This window comes from Salmo trutta, chromosome 28, assembly GCF_901001165.1.
Source record: "Salmo trutta chromosome 28, fSalTru1.1, whole genome shotgun sequence".
NCBI classification, from domain to species: domain Eukaryota; kingdom Metazoa; phylum Chordata; class Actinopteri; order Salmoniformes; family Salmonidae; genus Salmo; species Salmo trutta.
Window position 1 is genome coordinate 37,005,797 of NC_042984.1, and position 20,486 is coordinate 37,026,282.

The 20,486-nt window shown below is 39.1% G+C and overlaps 1 protein-coding gene across 1 annotated transcript; it reads right to left on the reverse strand.

Moving 5' to 3' along the window:
• Nucleotides 1-2,485: 2,485 nt before the first annotated feature.
• On the reverse strand, nt 2,486-16,869 carry LOC115166145 (sodium- and chloride-dependent GABA transporter 1-like). The gene is made up of 15 exons (XM_029719882.1): nt 16,530-16,869; nt 15,091-15,474; nt 14,698-14,829; nt 14,365-14,465; nt 14,106-14,215; nt 13,807-13,939; nt 12,738-12,872; nt 12,528-12,631; nt 11,324-11,448; nt 11,028-11,140; nt 6,321-6,452; nt 5,920-6,022; nt 5,471-5,571; nt 5,134-5,301; nt 2,486-4,717 (listed from the first exon to the last, which is right to left on the reverse strand). Exons 2-15 carry the CDS (start codon nt 15,317-15,319, stop codon nt 4,313-4,315), a joined length of 2,091 nt encoding a protein of 696 aa, XP_029575742.1. The 5' UTR covers nt 15,320-15,474; nt 16,530-16,869; the 3' UTR covers nt 2,486-4,312.
• Between the last annotated feature and the right edge of the window lie 3,617 nt (nt 16,870-20,486).

Genomic DNA, 20,486 nt, shown 5'->3' on the forward strand with positions numbered 1-20,486 from the left:
GTATGCAAGCAGACACACACACACACGCAAGCACACACACACACACGTAAACACACGCAAGCACACACACACACACACACACACACACTCACTTTGCCACAAGCTACGAGAGGGGACATCTCATTCTTTCATCTATGTGTGAGTCATTGTTGTGGTGTCAGCTGGTGCCTTCTCTTTTATCACACTGGAAGCTAATGGAAGCAGCAACTGCAGGAGGTGGGGGAGAAGGAAGACACACATACACACATAGTCATAAGAGGTTGGGGAGATGAGGTGGATCGGCAAGCCAGGCCGCTGGGCCAGAGTTTTTCTAGCCTGCTGAGGCTTCGCTATCAGACTGTTTCTGTCACACTTCTGTATACCACAAGGAAAGGTTTTAGCCATTTTGCTCTTATTCTCTTTTCATGGTTGGTATAAACTCTCAAAATAGATTTTTGGTTTGTAATACTTTCTTCTAGTGAACACATTGGCATGTGTACTGTGGCAGGATGTGAATATTATAGAAATGCCTTATTTTCCCCCTATATACTGAACAAAGGATTTACTCACAGGGCCTTCAGAAAGGATTCACACCCCTTGACTTTTTCCAAATGTAGTTATGTTATAGCCTGAATTTAAAATGGATTAAGTTGATATTTGTTGTCACTGGCCTACACACAATACCCCATAATGTCAAAGTGGAATTATGTTTTTTGAAATGTTTACAAATTAATTAAATATGAAAAGCTGAAATGTCTTGAGTCAGTAAGTATTCAACCCCTTTGTTATGGCAAGCCTAAATACGTTCAGGAGTAAAAATATGCTTAACAAGTCACATAGTAAGTTGCATGGTCTCACTTTGTGATCAATAATAGTGTTTAACATGATTTTTGAATGACTACCTCATCTCTGTACCCCGCACATACAATTATCTGTAAGGTTCCTCAGTTGAGCAGTGAATTTAAAACATAGATTCAACCACAAAGACCAGGGATGTTTTCCAATGCCTCGCAAAAAGGACACTTATTGTTAAATGGGTAAAAAAAAGCAGATATTGAATATCCCTTTGAGCATGGTGAAGTAATTAATTACACTTTGGTTGGTGTATCAATACACCCAGTCACTACAAACATACAGACATCCTTCCTTACTCAGTTGCTGGAGAGGAAGGAAATCACTCGGGGATTTCACCACGAGGCTAACGGTGACTTTAAAACAGTTACAGAGTTGAATGGCTGTGATAAGAGAGAACTGAGGATGGCTCAACAACATTGTAGTTACTCCACAATACTAACCTAATTGAGAGAGTGAACAAAAGGAAGCCTTTACAGAATACAAATATTCCAAAACATGCATCCTGTTTCCAGTAAGGCACTAAAGTAAAACTGCAAAAAAATTGACAAAGAAATGTACTTTATGTCCTGAATACAAAGCGTTATGTTTGGGGCAAATCCAACACAACACATCATTGAGTACCACTCTTCATATTTTCAAGCATGGTGGTGGCTGCATCATGTTATGGGTATGTTTGTCATCGGCAAGGACTAGGGAGTTTTTTATGATAAAAAGAAATGGAATAGAGCTAAGCACAGGAAAGTTCCTAGTGGAAAACCTGGTTCAGTCTACTTTTCGACAGATACTGGGAGACAAATTCCCCTTTCAGCAGGACAATAGCCTACAACACAAGGACAAATATATACTGGAGTTGCTTACCAAGTTACAGTTTTGACTTGAATCATCTTGGAAATTTATGGCAAGACTTGAAAATGGCTGTCTAGCAATGATCAAGAACTAACTTGACAGAGCTTGAAGAATTATTTTAAAGAATAATGTGGAAAAAATTGTACAATCAGGTGTGCAAAGCTCTTAGAGACTTACCCAGAAGGACTCACAGCTGTAATTGCTTTCCGAAGGGATTCTAACATGTATTGACTCAGGTGGTTGAATACTTATTTAATCAAGATATATTAGTGTTTTATTTTACATATATATGATTTTTTTTTACACATTTCTACACATTTTATTCCACTTTCATATTACATGTGACAATTTAAAATGACAATTAAATCCATTTGAGTCCTACTTTGTAACACAACAAAATGTGGAAAAGGTAAAGGGGTGTGAATACTTTCTGATGTCACTGTACATTGCATTTTTTGTCTCCCACCTGGTTCTATAGTACAACTACATGGTTTTAGTAATTAGCAAATGCCTTTATATGCTTTTCCATTCTTGCTATATTTGCTATACATCCTTACTTGTTTTTTTTCTAGACAGCATTTTCTTAATTGTGTAAATCTATTCATTTCACATGTCATTACACATATCTATTGTCTCTGTTCAGAGATTCAAAACAATTGCCAATTACTACTATTCAGAGGTTTGATGCAGAATATAGTATTTGAGAGGTCTATTATGGTGACCTAATTTCATGACATCAAAAGCTACAGTACGGCAAACATAACATTATGCTTGAGCGCAGTAGTGAACATATGCAGGACAGTTATTCATATTTTCTATAATTATTTATTTTTTCAGCTTTTTTCTTTTTGTATAACATGACAATCGTGCTTTATCATATGACACCATTTAAATACATATCATGTTTATATTATGTTGTGCATTAGGCAGTGAGACAGTTAAAAATAAACAAAACAATATGATTTTTTACTAGACATAGTTTCTATTTTTAATATAATCGTCAATATCTTCATTGTCATCATCATTTCGTATATTTCTGTAAGATATGTGCTTTAGTTTCTGTGATCAAAATATTATTGCAGAAAACAGCAACTCTTTAGAATTTTTTTCAACATTTAGACAATAACTTCCAATGTATTACAGACGTTCACAGTTACATGTTTTACACGGTACAGTTTTACAACAAAGTTCCAGAGAAAACTGTGGTAGAGTAACTTTATACAAAATTCACAGGACATGAACTGTAGCCATTTCACATTTTCACTTGGTTGTTTTGCTTTTCAAAGTAAACATGTTTTGTTCGAGCAGATGCTTTTCACTGCCGCTGCCATATAAGCCAACTAGCATTGTCTTAACACGCCATGTCAAATGTCTGTGGAAATTAAAGCTTTGAGCTTTTTACTAGTAAAGCAAAGACAACAAAAAGAAAAAGAGAAATAGACCACTCTTCTACTGGCCTGCACCTATACATCTACATATGTATTGCTGAATACAAATTGATCAAAGTATAATTGATCATTACACATAAAGTGAAATAAAAAGGAATATTTTTAAACATAGAGTTGGTCCAATATTGTTTGCTAGTGTACAAAGTGATATTCTGGAGATCTGCCCAGTCATGCAAACAGACTATGGCTTGGTATAAATTGGTTGATAACTGGCTTAAGGCCTTCTCTGTTCTCGTCTTAGATCTGTCAGGAGACATTTTGGAATTTTTCTTTGATGTTCCTGAGGAAAGCATGCAAAAAAAGTAAACAGGATTGACTGTCAGCATCAATGGATAGTCAATGTTTGTACATCACTTTTCTATACCCTGTGCGTTTGCATGAATTTTTTTGTATGTTTTTGATACCCTGTGTTTCTCAAACCAAACACTACATGGCATAGATCGTTTTTGCTTTCGTCTGCCTACGATTTTGGTCCTCGGTCACAATATTTATAGTAGAAAACATATTAAAAATAACTCTAAAAATGTTTCGGTCACATAAAAGTTCATTTTTTTACAAAAAAAAAGGAAGATAAAATAACAGTCTCTCTCACACAAAAAATCTTTTGCAACAGATATACTGGATAATTCCAGGGTTCATAGACTTTAAACTTCTTATTGGCATTGTGCTTCTTCATCAGAGTTCCCCCATTGCCATGTGGCCTGTAATCAGTCTCACAGAGTGCAAAGTTTTGTAAAGAGATGACTGTGTGAGGCTTAGTAAACAACCACGATAATTTGACTCCGTCCCTTGAACTCTCCCATGTTGACATTTTTGTTCACTAGTACTTCATCTCTACTATAGTCACACTGTATTTACTTGGTTCATGAAGATATTGAACAAATTGCTATTCTATTTTCAATAGTTTTCTTTTCTCACAGTATTACACAGTTTGTTTACATATTTTTACTCAGATTACGGTAGTTTTTGTGAACACTAACAGTCTTTGATTTTAGAATTTTTAATGCATACCAATAAAAAGACATTAACGGGTTGGTTTTACAAATGCAGATAAATTAAACATGATTTTAAAATCCGGTTTGATCAGATATTGCCCCTGGAGGTAGGTGAATCAATTAAAATCTTGGAAGTCCTTTGTAATGTTCGCCGTTGACTACACAATCTCCATGAGGGTTTTGCCTTGTCTAGACATTGGCCTCAGCGTTGGTCAGGTTTGTTGAGCTCACTATGTTGGGTGGTGGGATGGCCGTCTCTTTTGCCGTTGGGCTAACCGGATTGGGTGGTGGGCTGGTAGGGCTGGTCGGGTTGGCTGGATTGGCAGGGACGGTAGGGACAGTTGGAACAGTCGGACTGGTTGGGTTCACAGGGCTAGCCAGAGTAGCTGGAATGGCTGGAGGTGCTGGGTTGGCCGGGGCTGCAGCAACCGGGCTTGTAGCAGTTGGGTTGGCAGGACTAGCCGGGTTGGAAGGACTAGTTGGGTTGGCCGCGTTAGAGGGACTAGCAATGTTGGTCTCGGCAACCACTGTCTCAGGTCCATTCTCCTGTGGCCGTCGGACCACTGCAGGAGGCTGGAACATTATCCGTAGGCGCTGAGAAAGAATCACAACAAAACAGTTAATTAAGTAACACAATGAATGCATCTCCAACATGTCCAGAGAGGAGAACCTGACTGAAATGATCCACTTACTACTTAATCACATGATAATAAACCATTTGGGTTACATGTCAATCATCACCAAATTGCCTTTATTCTCTTGCTCTTAGAGAAATGAGGGAACATTCCATATTTTTTTAAATTTAACTAGGCAAGTCAGTTCAGAACAAATTCTGATTTTCAATGACGGCCTTGGAACAGTGGGATAACTGCCTTGTTTAGGGGCAGAACGACAGATTTTTACCTTGTCAGATCAGTGATTCGATCTAGCAACTTTTTCGGTTACTGGCTCAATGCTTTAACCACTAGGCTACCTGCCGCCCCATATCCATAAATCATTATGTAGCTTACCTCTTTCCAGGTGCCCTTGAGTCCGAGGTACATGTAGACCATGTATCCAGGGATGAGGACCATGGAGGACAGAGCCATGAGCCAGCCCACTCCTTGGCCCCAGGCAGGGAACACGTAGTTGTTCAAGGTGAGAGGAACCATTTGGACTGCACTGAACAAGAACACCCCCTGTGGGAGACATGGTACGATCCTTATTAATCCTGACACCACCTCTTCTCAGACACTTTCTTTCTCTGTCTCAAAATTGCTTGAGGCAGGTCATATTGATATGATTTGTTATTTTCGTTCATGTCATGGTACTGGATGTTCTATTGGATGTGTATGGTGTACTACTTACGGCCACGATGAGAGGTGTGAAACAAACCCAGCACAGCTTCCACCATATACAGGGCTTGTAGCCAATCATCTCCTGGATGTTGTCATAGAATTTGTTCACACCTGCGAGACAAATGAATCAAAATGAATCAAAATATTCAAATTCAATTTCTTCCAATTTTCCACTGGTCTGCCATGAATTGTAATGAGGGAGTAGAGCTGATGTCCCTGAGGGTAAACAGGGTTTGAAGGTGGACTAATGTCTCTGGACAAGTGCGAGTTTATTTGATCATTCAACCTTCAGATTTAACTAGTGTGTCTAGTTCATTCATTGCTCATCGCCTCTTGCCTGAGCGTGCATCACTGTAACAAGTCATTTTGTAATGCTGAAATAGGGTGTTTCTGCCGTTCACCGCAATAATGTATCTACTATACTATGTGTATTTGACGTTGTCTAGAGACTCTACCCACCATAGAACCAGGATATGGAGATGCACTCGAAGAAGACCAGGAAGAGGAGACACATCCCACTGGCAGAGTAATAGTCGAAGAGCTTGAACACGTACAGGCCTCCCTAGTGACACAACACAGAAGGATGAGTCCTACTACGGTGAGAAACCATATGGTCTGTGGTCTTTACATTATATTCATATCCTCATCTCAGAGGGAAATATGGTGGTTGGGATCCATTTTCTACTCTAAACAAATCTGTTATTTTTTTTATATAAAATTAGACAGCGATAGTGCTAACCAATGTAATTCACATTTTTATCAACTACTGTCTCATTGAGCTTGGAGGTTTTGTAGTTCAATCTGATGGTTGGCTAATGACGAGAGAGAGAGAGAGAGAGAGAGAGAGTGTTGTGCTGTACCTGTGTGATGTTGGATAGGCCGATCAGGTACGATACCAGGCAGACGGCAGCGATGAAGAGCTCTCTCCTGCCCCTCAGTGCCCTGGGAAACTCATCCACCAGAGCTGTGATGAAGCCCTCCACCGTGCAGAACTACCCACACAGATACAAACACAGAGACACACAAAGGGGGTGGATGCTCAGTCACAAAGGGGAGAGATGTACAGTATTTTGCTTAGTATCTATGTAATGAAGCACTTACAGTGGAACTAACAGCGTTTTAACTACTTTGCAGATATGAAACAAGCAGACAATCAAAATAAAATTACAAAATATCAAATTCCCAGTTTATGCTACAAAACCAACTTCATAAGAGGTTTTAAAAATAGGTTATATTTGACTCAGCATTCCATGTTATACTCTAAGGCGTTGTTGGCAGAATAGATGGATGCAGTTCAATGCATGATTAATATAAATCACCAATACATTTCTTGGTAGTGCAAAAAATATTGTAAATCACAGCTAGCTTGGTTTATTGTTTGCTGCCTCCATTCAGGATGCACTGTTTCAGTTTAAATGACTCAATATTTTGGAAAAAAACGGACAACTGTAAGGCTGGGAATGTCAATACAATCAAACTAGCAAGGGCAATGATCACAAGTCAGACATGCCAGCAACAAACGCTGACACTACACATCCAAGTATATCGGACCAAATTATGAAAGACAAGAATTGTACTTTTGAATTCCGTAAAGTCAGTGTGGAAGAGGTGAAAAAATTATTGTTGTCTATCAACAATGACAAGCCACCGGGGTCTGACAATCTAGATGGAAAATTACCGAGGATAATAGCAGACGATATTGCCACTCTTATTTGCCACATCTTCAATTTAAGCCTACTAGAGAGCGTGTGCCCTCAGGCCTGGACGGAAGCTAAAGTCATTCTGCTACCAAAGAATAGTAAAGCCCCCTTTACTGGCTCAAATAGCCAACCAATCAAACTTCTGGAAAAAATAGTGTTTGACCAGATACAATGCTATTTCACCGTAAGTGTTTGACCAGATACAATGCTATTTCACCGTAAGCAAATTGACAATAGAATTTCAGCATGCTTATAGGGAAGGACACTCAACAAGCACAGAACTTACACAAATGACTGATGACTGGCTCAGAGAAATTGATGATAAAATGATTGTGGGGGCTGTTTTGTTAGACTTCAGTGCAGCTTTTGATATTGTTGATCATAGTCTGCTGCTGAAAAAATTTATGTGTTATGGCTTTACAACCCCTGCTATAATGTGGATAAAGAGTTACTTGTCTAACAGAACACAGAGGGTGTTCTTCAATGGAAGCCTTCAAATATAATCCAGTTAGAATCAGGAATTCACCAGGGTAGCTGTTTAGGCCCCTTGCTTTTTTCAATTTTTACTAACGGTATGCCACTGACTTTGAGTAAAGCCAGAGTTTCTACGTATGCGGATGCCTCAACACTATACACGTCAGCTACTACAGCGACTGAAATGACTGCAACACTCAACAAAGAGCTGCAGTTAGTTTCAGAGTGGGTGGCAAGGAATAAGTTAGCCCTAAATATTTCTAAAACGAAAAGCATTGTATTTGGAACAAAACATTCACTAAACCCTAAACCTCAACTAAATCTTGTAATAAATAATGTGTAAATTCAGCAAGTTGAGATGACTAAACTGCTTGGAGTAAGACTAGATTGTAAACTGTCATGGTCAAAACATATTGATGCAGTACTAGCTAAGATGGGGAGAAGTCTGTCTATAATAATGTGATGCTCTGCCTTCTTAACAACAAGGCAGGTCCTACAGGCCCTAGTTTTGTCACACCTTGACTACTGTTCAGTCATGTGGTCAGGTGCCACAAAAAAGGACTTAGGAAAATTGCAATTAGCTCAGAACAGGGCAGCACGGCTGGCCCTTGGATATACACAGAGAGCTGAAAGTGGAGGAGAGATCGACTTCATCACTACTTTTATTTATGAGAGGTATTGACATGTTGAATGCACTGAGCTGTCTGTCTAAACTACTGGCACATAGCTCGAACACCCATGCAAACCCTTCAAGACATGCCACAAGAGGTCTCTTCACAGTCCCCAAGTCCAGAACAGACTATGGGAGGCACACAGTACTGCATACAGCCATGACTACATGGAACTCTATTCCACATCAAGTAACTGACATAAGCAGTAAAATTAGATGAAAAAAACAGATTAAAAAACACCTTATGGAACAGCGGGGACTTTGAAGCAACACAAACATTGGCACATACACACACGCACACACACACGCACACACACACACCCACACATACGATAACATACGCACTATACATACACATAGATTTAGTACTGTAGATATGTGGTAGTGGTGGAGTAGGGGCCTGAGGGGACAGTGTGTTGGGATGTCTGTGAATGTATTGTATTGTTTTAAAATGGTATAAACTGCCTTAATTTTGCTGGACCCCAGGAAGAGTAGCTGATGCTTTGGCATCAGCTAATGGGGGATCCATAATAAATACAAAAACAAATAACGTGGCTAATAGGCTAGCGTATCTATTTATGTAGCAAGCTAAAAACATGGAGCCTAACGTTAACTAGCTAGCTGCTAAGAGGATGTCATGTCATTGGAGGAGTGGGTGAGTGACTGACTTTTTCCCCCTCATATAATTGTTGGTGGTTATACACAGTTAGATATGTGTTTTGCTTAGCAAGCAAGAACTTGAACGACTGTTATCCAGTTAGCATATATTTTGCGTTCGCAAATTCACTCTGGCTATCTACTCCGATTTCAAAACACTCTCGCCTGAGTGTGCCAGAGCGTAGAATAACGGATGAATTTACGAACATGAAAACCCTCTGAATATGACCGGTGTCAGTAAATGTAGGCTAAAAAAGTAATAGTTAGTCACCAACGCTCTAGATAACATGTGAACAGCCTAACCAGCTCTGCTAGGGTGAGTAAAATGGTCAGAGTGAGATGTTCTCTCATTTGTGTTTGGAAGTAGGTAGCAAGCAAGCTAGCCGACTTTAGCCAGTTAGCTTGGGTGATGGGTTGCAAGCAAGCTACAGAAGGACGAGTAGGCTACAATTCCCCATCGTTTTTCAGTGCAATTTTGATGGTCACGTAGCTGAAAAAGTTTGAGAGGGTTTATCTAATGTTCCTTAGTTACATTTTAGATCATCTTGCTCTGGCCAGCATTAGTTGTTGATCTTGTTGATGTGCGCTTAACTGAGGGAGAGAGAGCCTATCTTTTCATGGTTGTTTGATCATTAGGACTGTAAAGTTCGCAAATGTAAGAGGACTCCTGTGGTATTGACATATTTGCAGAAATCCATTCAGGTATATTTTGTGGCTTTTGGCGAATGCATTCTAATGATCTAAAGTCACGTTTTTTGCAACTGCCTGTAAACACACATTCCAGTTCATAGTGATTGATGGCAAGTGTGCGTGGCAAATGGCTTGTTTGCATAAAGGCCTACTGTAGCTATGGTGCACCGGTCTGCGTAGACTCCGGTCCTGGACGAGACAGATGTTTTTATTCAGTTTTATTTACTGCAGTGTCTATTAATTGTCCAAACGCACGGCCGCTTTCCCACTCTATATTGCTATAGAATTTTCACAAATTCCCAAACATTCTAAGAATTTATGATGCGGGAAAAATGACATATCTAAGTACTCGCTTGTCAGAACATTTTTTTTAAAGTGTCATATTCCTCTTGGGGGTGTATATGAACAGATTTTAATAATGTTTAATGTTGCTAAAATGCTGTCAGTTCCACTTTAATGTTTCTACTATCATTGATAGTCTTGCTCCTGTTAGTATTTTCATTTTTTATCAACTGCATAATTTGGTAAATTAGTATTTCTATGAAATAAAAACTTCAAAGGACCAAAAAAATTAAGCACCGGTAATTATAAATTACTGGGACTTGGATCCCTTGAAGGATATTATCATTTAATTTTACCCAATGGGTAAATATACATTTGTTTATTTATAACATTGTTGTTCATGTAGTAGTATGATAACCATGTAACAGTTGTAACTAATGACCAAGATTATGGACATTGATGGATTATATTGAATTAATTAAGATAATGGAAAGACATACAATATGATAACCAACATGTTATCCAGAACTACCTAAATAAACAGTTAAAAACAACCACTGTTATAGCTTTTTTAGTACTAGAGACCTCATCTTGGCAGCCACCTTAAAAATATAACTCCAACATGCAAAATTTCCCTTGCAGTATGAATATTTACAATTCCATATAAAGAAAAAGGTTAGTCACAAAAAAGAGCACTAGGGTGTCAACTTGTGATTTATCTGTTCCATATAAAGATGAGTAGCAGCATTTAGTATCATTGCTATCAGACTCAGTGGCCTTGCAGTAACCCAAAGATCCTACACAAGCTAAATGGATGACAACGGAGCACCAGGGGGCCAAGAGAGAGGTGACATAGTTGTATAAAAAAGGTTGACAGTAAAAGTCAAGGCTCATCTGTATCTGTTCATTAGGAAAAAACTGAAATGAGCTTCTCATGTGGAGAGACCAGGGAAAAACAGCTGGATATGTACCTGTGCTTACATATTTAGGTCAGACTAGCCTGGTTCTAGATCTCTTGGTGCTTTAGCTAACTCCCCTGACATGGCAATGATAGTGAGAGGATTGGGCTAAAGCACCTATGAAAACAGCCTTACCTGACTGTCAATCCCCAGCATCAGCAGCATGGAGAAGAACAAGATAGCCCAGAGAGGAGAGACAGGCAGCTGGGTCACAGCCTCAGGGTACGCCAGGAAAGCCAGGCCTGGACCTGCATACCAAACACACAACACAACACATTGGCTCACAGTTTCTCACAGCTGCGTTTCTCTGTGTGGATTGAGGTAGAAGCAGAGGTGTAATATTAGATTTAGATTGAATGCGAGCAGAAGTCAGAATAGACAGCCCCTATTGTGCGCTGATGGTGCAATTACAGAGGGAGCATTGGGTTTACCTGAAGCTGCAACTTCTTCTATGGGCCTCTTAGTCACGTTCGCCATGAAGCCCACAATAGAGAAGATGACAAAGCCAGCAAACATGCTGGTGAAGGAGTTGATGCAGCAAACTATGATAGAGTCTCTGTGGAAAGGAAACATGAAAACGTCCTGTTGTCAGAGCTTATGATGATCTGTCATCTCTTCTGTAGCATCATCATGGATTCCTAAAAAGGCCTTTCTCAGGAGAGAGAGCTTATTCCTTATTATTGCTGAGTTGAAAACATATCCCTGCTTAATAATATATTGATGTTGGCCACAAAAGGTGTGCAATGAGATAGTAAAGCAATATGAAATATGTTTTTTGTGCAACATTCCAATGGGGAACAATGTTCCTTTATCCAAAGAGGTTTAATATCACAGTAATACCTAAATATGAAATAATGCAATGCTCATTTTTAATGGATACCAAGCTCCTATTTGCAAAGAAGAGTTTTCCAAAAATTAACCTTATTTACAAACCAAATTTCATTATATAATGTTTGGTCTATAGCTAAATAATATTGGGCCACTAATAAACAACAAGTAAATTGAAATAAATGCAAGTTGAGGCTGCATGATTATATAACTGATGAGCAATTTGTGGGACCTAGGACCAAGGATGGGCTGTTTGGGGAGGATGTGAAATCTTTGCCTAATCTTCTTTTATTTATGCGATGCACATCCAAAGCTGTATGAAGGGCCCCATATTATACTGAATCATAATACTGTACTGATTGTAATAACGTTAATCTAGGCTTCTCATTGGAAATTGCTAATAGTAAGGTCCACATATACTGTTGAGGCAGAGGTAGGCAACTAGATTCAGCCGTGGGACGATTTTTGTCGGAGCGGATGGAGCGGATGGTCTGTACACTGCAAATTGACCACAACTCAGCCCAGAAATAGATTGTATTTGAAAATAATAATAATTTCATACCTTGATTCCATTGAAACACGATCACATATGTCTCTTTTTTTTGTAGGAGTACTTGGTAACAGATTTCCTCAATTAAAAAACATTTTAGCTGAATTTCTGGTGATTTCATAATTTTTTTACCAAAACTAAAATCCTAATATATATTGCCGACCCCTGCGTTAAGGTATACTGGTCTAATGGTTGCCCTTTCAAGTCTTGCCTCATACATTATCTTTCCATTTAATAGAAGCCTACCTCCATCTTACCTGTAAACATTATTATTAAAAGGGTTATAGCTCCCAAGAGCTATCAGTGAGCCCAGTCCCAAACCGTAGGAGAAAAATATCTGAGTGGCAGCATCCAGCCATACCTGACAAGGGGAAATAACCGTTTAGCCGTTTGACAAAGGAGGCTGAAAAATGGTTGATTCACATGCCAGTATTTATCGTACATGGAATGGTAAGTTCATTCATTACCTCAGATTCTTTTAGTTTTTCAAAGTTAGGGGTGATATAGAAGAGAATGCCATCCATAGCTCCAGGTAGAGTCACTCCACGGCAGAACAGAATGAATAGCATGAAATAGGGGTACGTGGCAGAGAAGTACACAACCTAGAAAATGTAATCAATGAGTCACCATCAGCAGCGAAGGAATGCACGCTAACACTGTTAACCACCGAGTTAATACATTTGCAATTCAGTCGCTGCTTAAACAAAGGCCTATTCCCCTGAGAGGAAAACCAATGGATTTCTTGTCCTCCAAACTCTCACACAGAGAACAGCAAAAAAATAAGAAAATAAATCAACAGAAATCTAGTAAAGATATTCATTGAAGCTTCAATTTGATTCGACACCATCTCGCTATGCTTACATGATACGCCGTATGAGATTTTAGCGCAAAAAAACGTAGGTGGGTGGAGCGTTTTGCCACCATAACAAATGTTATTTGCTATGGTCACATGACATATTAGATTTCCGAAATGTAGCACCAACAGGGAGTGAACTGGCTCCAACTGAGGGGGAGAGGAAAGGACAAAAACAGATTTTAGAGGGCTTGTTGCTCTTCCTCCTATCATCAACCTGCCCCCCCCCCCCCCCCCCCCCCCATGAGAGAAGGCACCATGAGCATGAACATGATTACTGAATGTTTGATGTATCTCCTCTCATTCTAAAATCAATCTGGACAATAGTCAGTGCAATATAAATGATTGATGAAGGTGACATGACTCTGATCGACAACACTGTTTGTGATAGCTGCAGTTGTTTTTAATCTTCAATTGTATCTGTAATTTGTGACACTTTGACGTTTGTGTGTTTTTTGTATTTTTCTGTCATATTTTATGCACCCGCTGTTATTTCCATGTTTTGCCTTCGTACCAGGTCACACTCGCAAAATAGGTTTTTAACCTCAATGGGTCTTATCTGGTTAAATAAAGGTTAAAAAAAATAATATATGAGAACGATTAATATTGCATCACTGTCACACATTGGATACCAGAGAGATTTTACATACACCTAAATCTGCCTTGCAAAACCAGTCTCTTACCTTGCCAGTCCAGCTCACCCCTTTCCAGATACAGAAGTAAACCAGGACCCAAGCGATGGCCAGTGTTATTGCCAGTGGCGCTCGGATCTGCCCTGGTTTTTCCAAGCCATCGGTCATTTGATGCATGTTGCGCCTATAAGATCAGAGAGAGTAACAATAAGACTATTACACACACTGGGAGAATGCTTTGCAGCAAAGGGACATTTCTTTTATACTTCTCAAGCAGGCATGCAGGGTACTGTAATGCTGTGCTGAAGCAAAAAAAAAAAAAAAAAAAAATCAAGCAGTCAATGTCTTACTCCCAAAACTCCATCACCGCACTGGTGAGATTGGTGTTATCAACAATACTGTAGTTTGAGTAACATTTGTCTGTGTTCCATGAATTGCCACATGAGCTCCATGGAAGTTCCTGAAAAACAGAAGGATAATGCCTGTTTTTCTCCTTGAAAGAACGAGAGATCTCACATGATATCAACAAGGATGTTAAAATCCCCAGTGAGAAAAACTTGTTTATCTCATCCCCATGTGGCTTATAGGAGGTAAAATGGTGGTACTTACAGAGGTAAAGGAGTTGTAGAGATAGTATATGGCCCAGGCAATGATGACAATGTAGTAAATGTTAAGCCAGAAGGACAGGACAGCTGCTGCAAGGCCAACACCTACGAGATGGAAATTGATTACATGTTTGTGCATGCTCCTAATGCTCCAGCATATTCAGGGAGAATAACAGCAGAACTCTCTATCTTTTCTGCTTATGGCTATGATTAGCCTACCAGACAATAAAGATAGGATGCACAAGTGGGCCAGCTGACAATTAGGAATTTGATTTAAGATACCAAAAAAATCATTGTAGAAGATACAGTAAGAGCATTGCATGAGTAGAATTTATACCTTTGAACACGGGAGCCAGTTTCCAGACTCCAAGCCCACCAATTGAAGTGTATTGACCAAGAGCGGTCTCAAGCAGGAACAGCGGCATCCCAGCGAATATGAGTGTCAAAAAATAGGGGATCAAGAAGGCTCCTGCATAGACACAAGTAAATCAAACCAAATATAAATGTCAGAATAAAACCACACATATGCAATGGAATGTTACTTACAGCCCACTGTAGAAGCTAATTGGAATCCTTCAATTAGGATAAGAATAATGCGTGCCTTTGCTCTTACACGAGGGACATATTCATTCTTCATTTCACATAATAATTAGAGTGCTCGAAATGGACGAAGCACTTACAAAGTAGTGAAATGAACTTACGCTATATGACTTTTTTAAATCGTGTTTACCTCCACCGTTTTTTCCACAGAGATATGGAAATCTCCATACGTTTCCGAGTCCAATTGCATAACCTACACACGACAGAAGGAAATCGAACCTTCCTCCCCAGGTTTCTCTTTCGGGAAGATCCTTTTTCGTCTTTTCGCTTTTCACGTCCAGTGACTTGGGTTTGTCATTAGTTGCCACTTCGTTAAGTTCTGTTACTTGTCCATCCGTTTTGGTGCCGTTCGTCGCCATGTCTCTCGATTTGTAGTGGTCCTGGCCTTGGGACGCGAAGCTTCAGCACCAGTCCACGCAGACAGCAGTTTCGCGGTTTTTGACCAAAACCTTTGAACCAAATGTCTGGAAGCAGGTGACGGCTATGGGGACACGGCTCGTCAGTTGCCGTTAACCTGGAATCGGTGAATAGAGTAATTGGTCGGTTTTTGAGAGCGCACTCAAATTGGAAAATGTATTAGACAACATGATGACATTTACAATTGATTAGCTCCAGAATGAGAATGTAATTTAAGAACGAATCCAATGAGTGAATAACAAACAGCTGCCATTTACAGGCATTGTATGTAGCTTGACTGTTCAAGCTATTTGTGAGCTACTTAATTTAAAAAGCATTTTTAAAGTAAGATGTTTTCCATCGACTCCACTCAAGACACTAATAACCGTCTCACCAAATACATGCAATGCAGAGTCTGAGACACAACAATGCTATAAAAAACAATGATGGCACATCAATGATGGCACAGGACTTTTTCAACGCAGACGATTGGGTTGTGCGTAGATTGATTAGGCTATAGCCTACTTCTCTCCCCCACGATATTCTTACAAATCAAATCAACACAATTTGCAATTGAAATACAGTCAATTATCGAGTAGGCCTATGCACGTCACCGAATGCATGATTATTTGCAAAGATAAAAACTTTCTGACATTGTTAAGAATCCAAGCCATCCAGCTCACGCGCAAAACGCAACATTGGAGAATTACATATGCAGATCCAATATGAGAGAGCAACAATTACACCGTGCAATTGACACGTGCAGATAAGCTTACCAATTACCTATGTACTGGTTTTAGTGGACAGGAAAACCTACAGCAATGTCTCAACCAAACTGGATCACAATTGCATTGGAGACAAAGGAATGCCCAAAGCATAAAGCTTTACGCATCAGGTTGCACAAATAGTATTCCATTCTAGTCGATGATTAGAAAACCAAACGCACTTCTATATGGCAAAACATTTACACAGTTTTATGAACCATTCAATTAACCAGGTGTGCCATATGCTGTATTTAATTGGCTATAAGACATGGTCTAAAGTCATTATGGTTAGCAACGTTCCATACTGCCACGTTCAACTATACGAGTTTAATCACCGTCATTATCACTTGCAATGAACATTTCACGCAATTTTAATTCACACACACATCCAATAACTCAATTTACTTACAATAAAGCTGTGCTCTCTGCCACCGACGATGTGCTGCCTGCCACAAATCTCGAAACGAGGTATCCGTAGATTCCCCCTGAAGTTGTAAACTTCCAGTTTTACTTGGAACATAAAGATATTGTCTTTCCATTAAAAGACTTGGTCCAAGCGCCAAAATTGTTTTAGAGGAGAGCGCGAAAGTACCCCGCTGCAGGGAGCTGTCCAGCGGCTAGGTGCTGACGAGGTGGCTGAATCAACACGAGAAGCAGCCGCTTCGCCTTGTGCAACTGTCTAACATCAACAACCAGAAACGTTCAGGGGAGCGCAATTCTCAACTCCCATCTACATAGCGTCAATGTCATCTGAAAGTCGCCCCCCTCCTCCTCCGTGTAGTCTACACATCCACTACTGACATCGCACTGCATGTTTTCTCAATATTTCATGATTTTTTTTACGTGTTTTCACTGTTTGGGAAATCCTGAGTAGTTCTAAAGCAGTGGTAAGACTTCGTTGACTTAAGGGAACACGGGTTTCTCCGATGATAGGCTATCACACATTTGTGGAGGGGGTCATTAACCTATTGGCCACCTTATTTTACACTATAATAAGATAATATTGTTTTCCCCCCAACTTGAACACACGTATGTGTTGCACTGTTTTTCCCCTCCTCGACCTGTCACGGTCTTCAAATTAAGGAACATTCTAAACACCTCATTCCCAACCAGTTCCAAGACCCCAAATATGCCATCCAATACACCCCAACCCTCCTCAAATCAAATGTTATCTCGGGGTGTTAAATGCAAGCATATCGAGGGCAGTCAAAGCACGATTAACAATTCCAAACTGGCATAATTTAGAAGGTGAGGCCAGTTGGTGGCTGTCTGCTTTGTGGCAAGTGTGATAAGGGAGCCTGTCAATAAAGGGAGGGGGCACTGGCTGATTGTCTAACTCTGCCTGTAATCGTCTTTTAGCCTACCGTCTCTAGAAATGAAAAGGCTGATGTGAGAGGAATAAACTCACCCAATGGAGAATAATTTAACTCACAAATTCAAATATGTTGCTTCAAGCCGTAGAATTCAAGCTGCAAGAGATTTTACAGATGGGGTTGTCCTAAAAGTGAATACATGCAAGCCTAACGGAGTGTTAGATGAATTATTTTGTTTCGAAATGTTTTGTTGTATTTTGTCTCACTCGAGAAACCAGACAAATGCAAGGCAAAAAGAAAGCAACATTACCCTCTATGGACTTCTAAAAAAACAAACAAGTTTTGACTTCAGTGGTAAGTATATAACAATATTATCTGACTTTGATGCAGGATAAAAATTGTATTGAAAGTATTCTGGTATAAGAGGAACATTTTATCATCATACATAGATAAAGTTAGTTTTTTATAGATGTTTTTTCCATATCAGGTCAGTGAAAAAAGTTTTTGGGGGGAAATATGCACTGTATAATTGATGAGATTGTGATTGACAGCTATATCTTATTACAACTCCGTTGAAGCATACCAGGTCTAAGTAGTTTTTTTTTTACCAAGCAGTTTTGTTGTGAATTATTGCTATGGCATTGCCTACAACATATTTATTACTAAACAAAGAAGCAAGATTTGACACTTTGTTATTTTATTTTGTCATAATACTACCTTGAATAGCTTAAAATGTCTATATTTTATCCATACTAAAAAATTGAGAGACACACATTTGTGAGACACTTGATTTTGAGATACATTTTACTCATTTTACTTAGTTGTGTAAAGTGTGGTGAATGCAAATAGAGTCCATTCCTAGAAGTGAGTTCCCAGTAATATCAGGGGCATTTTGGCAGTAGAGTACAGTACAGTGTGAATGTTCCCATCCTACTCAGACAGTGAGAGCAGAGCGGCTGAGAGGGCAGCAGATGGTAAACCAATGAGGGGTGAACTAACCCACTAAATGATACCACATTAAATGCAGCATTTAAAATCCCATCTGGGTTGCCATCCCTCTGGACATGGAGTTTTAAACATGACACATATCTACACACCTGCTGATGCAACACAGAGACAAGTCAACGGCTGGTGACACTGGTGTCACGCCTGCACTCTCTGCTGATCTCTGAACCCATTGGCTTTTCGTTCCTCTGAACTCCGTGGCTTTCATTCTCTGAACCCTGAGCAATCCACTTTCACTAGGCTGCATGGCTGTGTGGTTCCACTCTATGAATCCCCTGCATGTACCATTAGCTGGAGATTATATGCAGTGCCCTTACATGTACTGGCTTTATAGCATTTAATGTGATCATCTTCGGTGATTGATCACTACCAACATCATGAGGTCTTCTGTGTCTTTCTAGCTCACAGAGAATTCCAAATGACAAGTCTGTGAACAGTGTGTGACAGGGCAATTGCAATGGAAGGAATGTGCAAAACTAACACATTCCTTTATTGCTTACAGATATCTTCAAATCTTGTCTTTTCCATTTTATAATGTATCCATATTGGAAAAGTAATTGCATTTTGCAGCAAGCAAATACACACTATATGTTACAATTTGAGTTAAATATTGGAATTGAATTGAAAATGGAATTGTGGTAAATAAGTTGATGATCTAATGGCAAAAAAATGAAATAATTCCCAGATGGTATTTATTGCAAATTGACTCATGGTAAGATGATGGTACTATGATATTGCCAAGCTCCCAATATGAAACATATTTCATACGGGTTTGCTTATTATATTGTGGTGAAATATGATGTAACGTTGATATTAATGTATGGACCTACTGCATGAATCTGTGAAAATGGAGAATGGCAATTAAATTCCACCAAATAATAAACATCTTATTATTAAAACGCAAAGATAAAGGATTTGGAAATGTAGGTAAGCTTTCTCTCATTGAATACATTGAATAAGTCAATAATAAGACCAATAACAAGACAAAGATAACCTTTGGAAATGAATAAATATGAAAAACTAAGACATATTGAATGTTAATACTGATACATTGAAAATGGTTTCATCTGTAATCTTGTGAATGCTATTCTCATTATATGAAAACAAAGCTTGTGGAAAATTATTTTATTTTATATTAACAGGCAAATGTTAGATTTGATCCCTCAATTGTGGACATACATACAGTAACTCCTATGCTGTTACATAATTCCTTCACATGATAATGACAACAGTATAACAAAATATATTTTGTACATGTTGCATATTGCATCTTGCATATTTCTTGCACAACCTTACATTCACATCTGTGTTTAATTGTTCTGTACTTTATGTGAGATTAGAGCATCTCTAAATCAGTCTTTAGCCCAATACTTCCAACAATCTGACATTTGAGGTCACAAATCAGCTGATTCCTATGATGATTAGTCATTAGTATGCTAATCGTAAGCAATCCAAATATTTTATTCATATTGTTGGCGACTTGTTTTTATCTGTGCTGCCAAAAATGTACACACATTTCAGTTTATGAAGGTTTTGAAAGTTAAAATGTAGAAGGTAGAAGAGCTTAACATTTTGGCACAAAATGAGCACCGGGAAAAACATTGCTAAGGAAAATCTTCCATTGAACTGGTCTCAGCACATACAACATGGCTGTAAATGGAATATGTACAATGTGTGTACATTGTCACTTTAATCATTAAATATAATAAGCAGTGATTAAATATGAACATCCCTTAAATGCTAAATAAACTCCCTGCCAGTGGTGATATACCCCAGTAAACATGCTAAGAAAATGAAATCTCCTCAAGAAGAGAAACCATGGTCCCATTTGTCTGTGCCTCCTCCAGTAAAGCATTTGTTTAGGATGACCTAAATTGGTGCTAAGTGGATGCCTCAGCAGCTCCGTCTCACCACACACACACACACACACACACACACACACACACACACACACACACACACACACACACACACACACACACACACACACACACACACACACACACACAAAACATAGAGCTGCTGGAGGCAGTTTTATGCAAACTAAA

Excerpts from the sequence above, each read along its gene's own strand:
- LOC115166145 (XM_029719882.1), bottom strand. The coding sequence starts at position 15,319 with ATGGCGACGAACGGCACCAAAACGGATGGACAAGTAACAGAACTTAAC. Across the intron at positions 13,940-14,105 it reads GCGGTGATGGAGTTTTGGGA|GCGCAACATGCATCAAATGA; the intron begins GTAAGACATTGA and ends CTGATCTTATAG. Across the intron at positions 12,873-13,806 it reads GGGTGAGCTGGACTGGCAAG|GTTGTGTACTTCTCTGCCAC; the intron begins GTAAGAGACTGG and ends TACATTTTCTAG.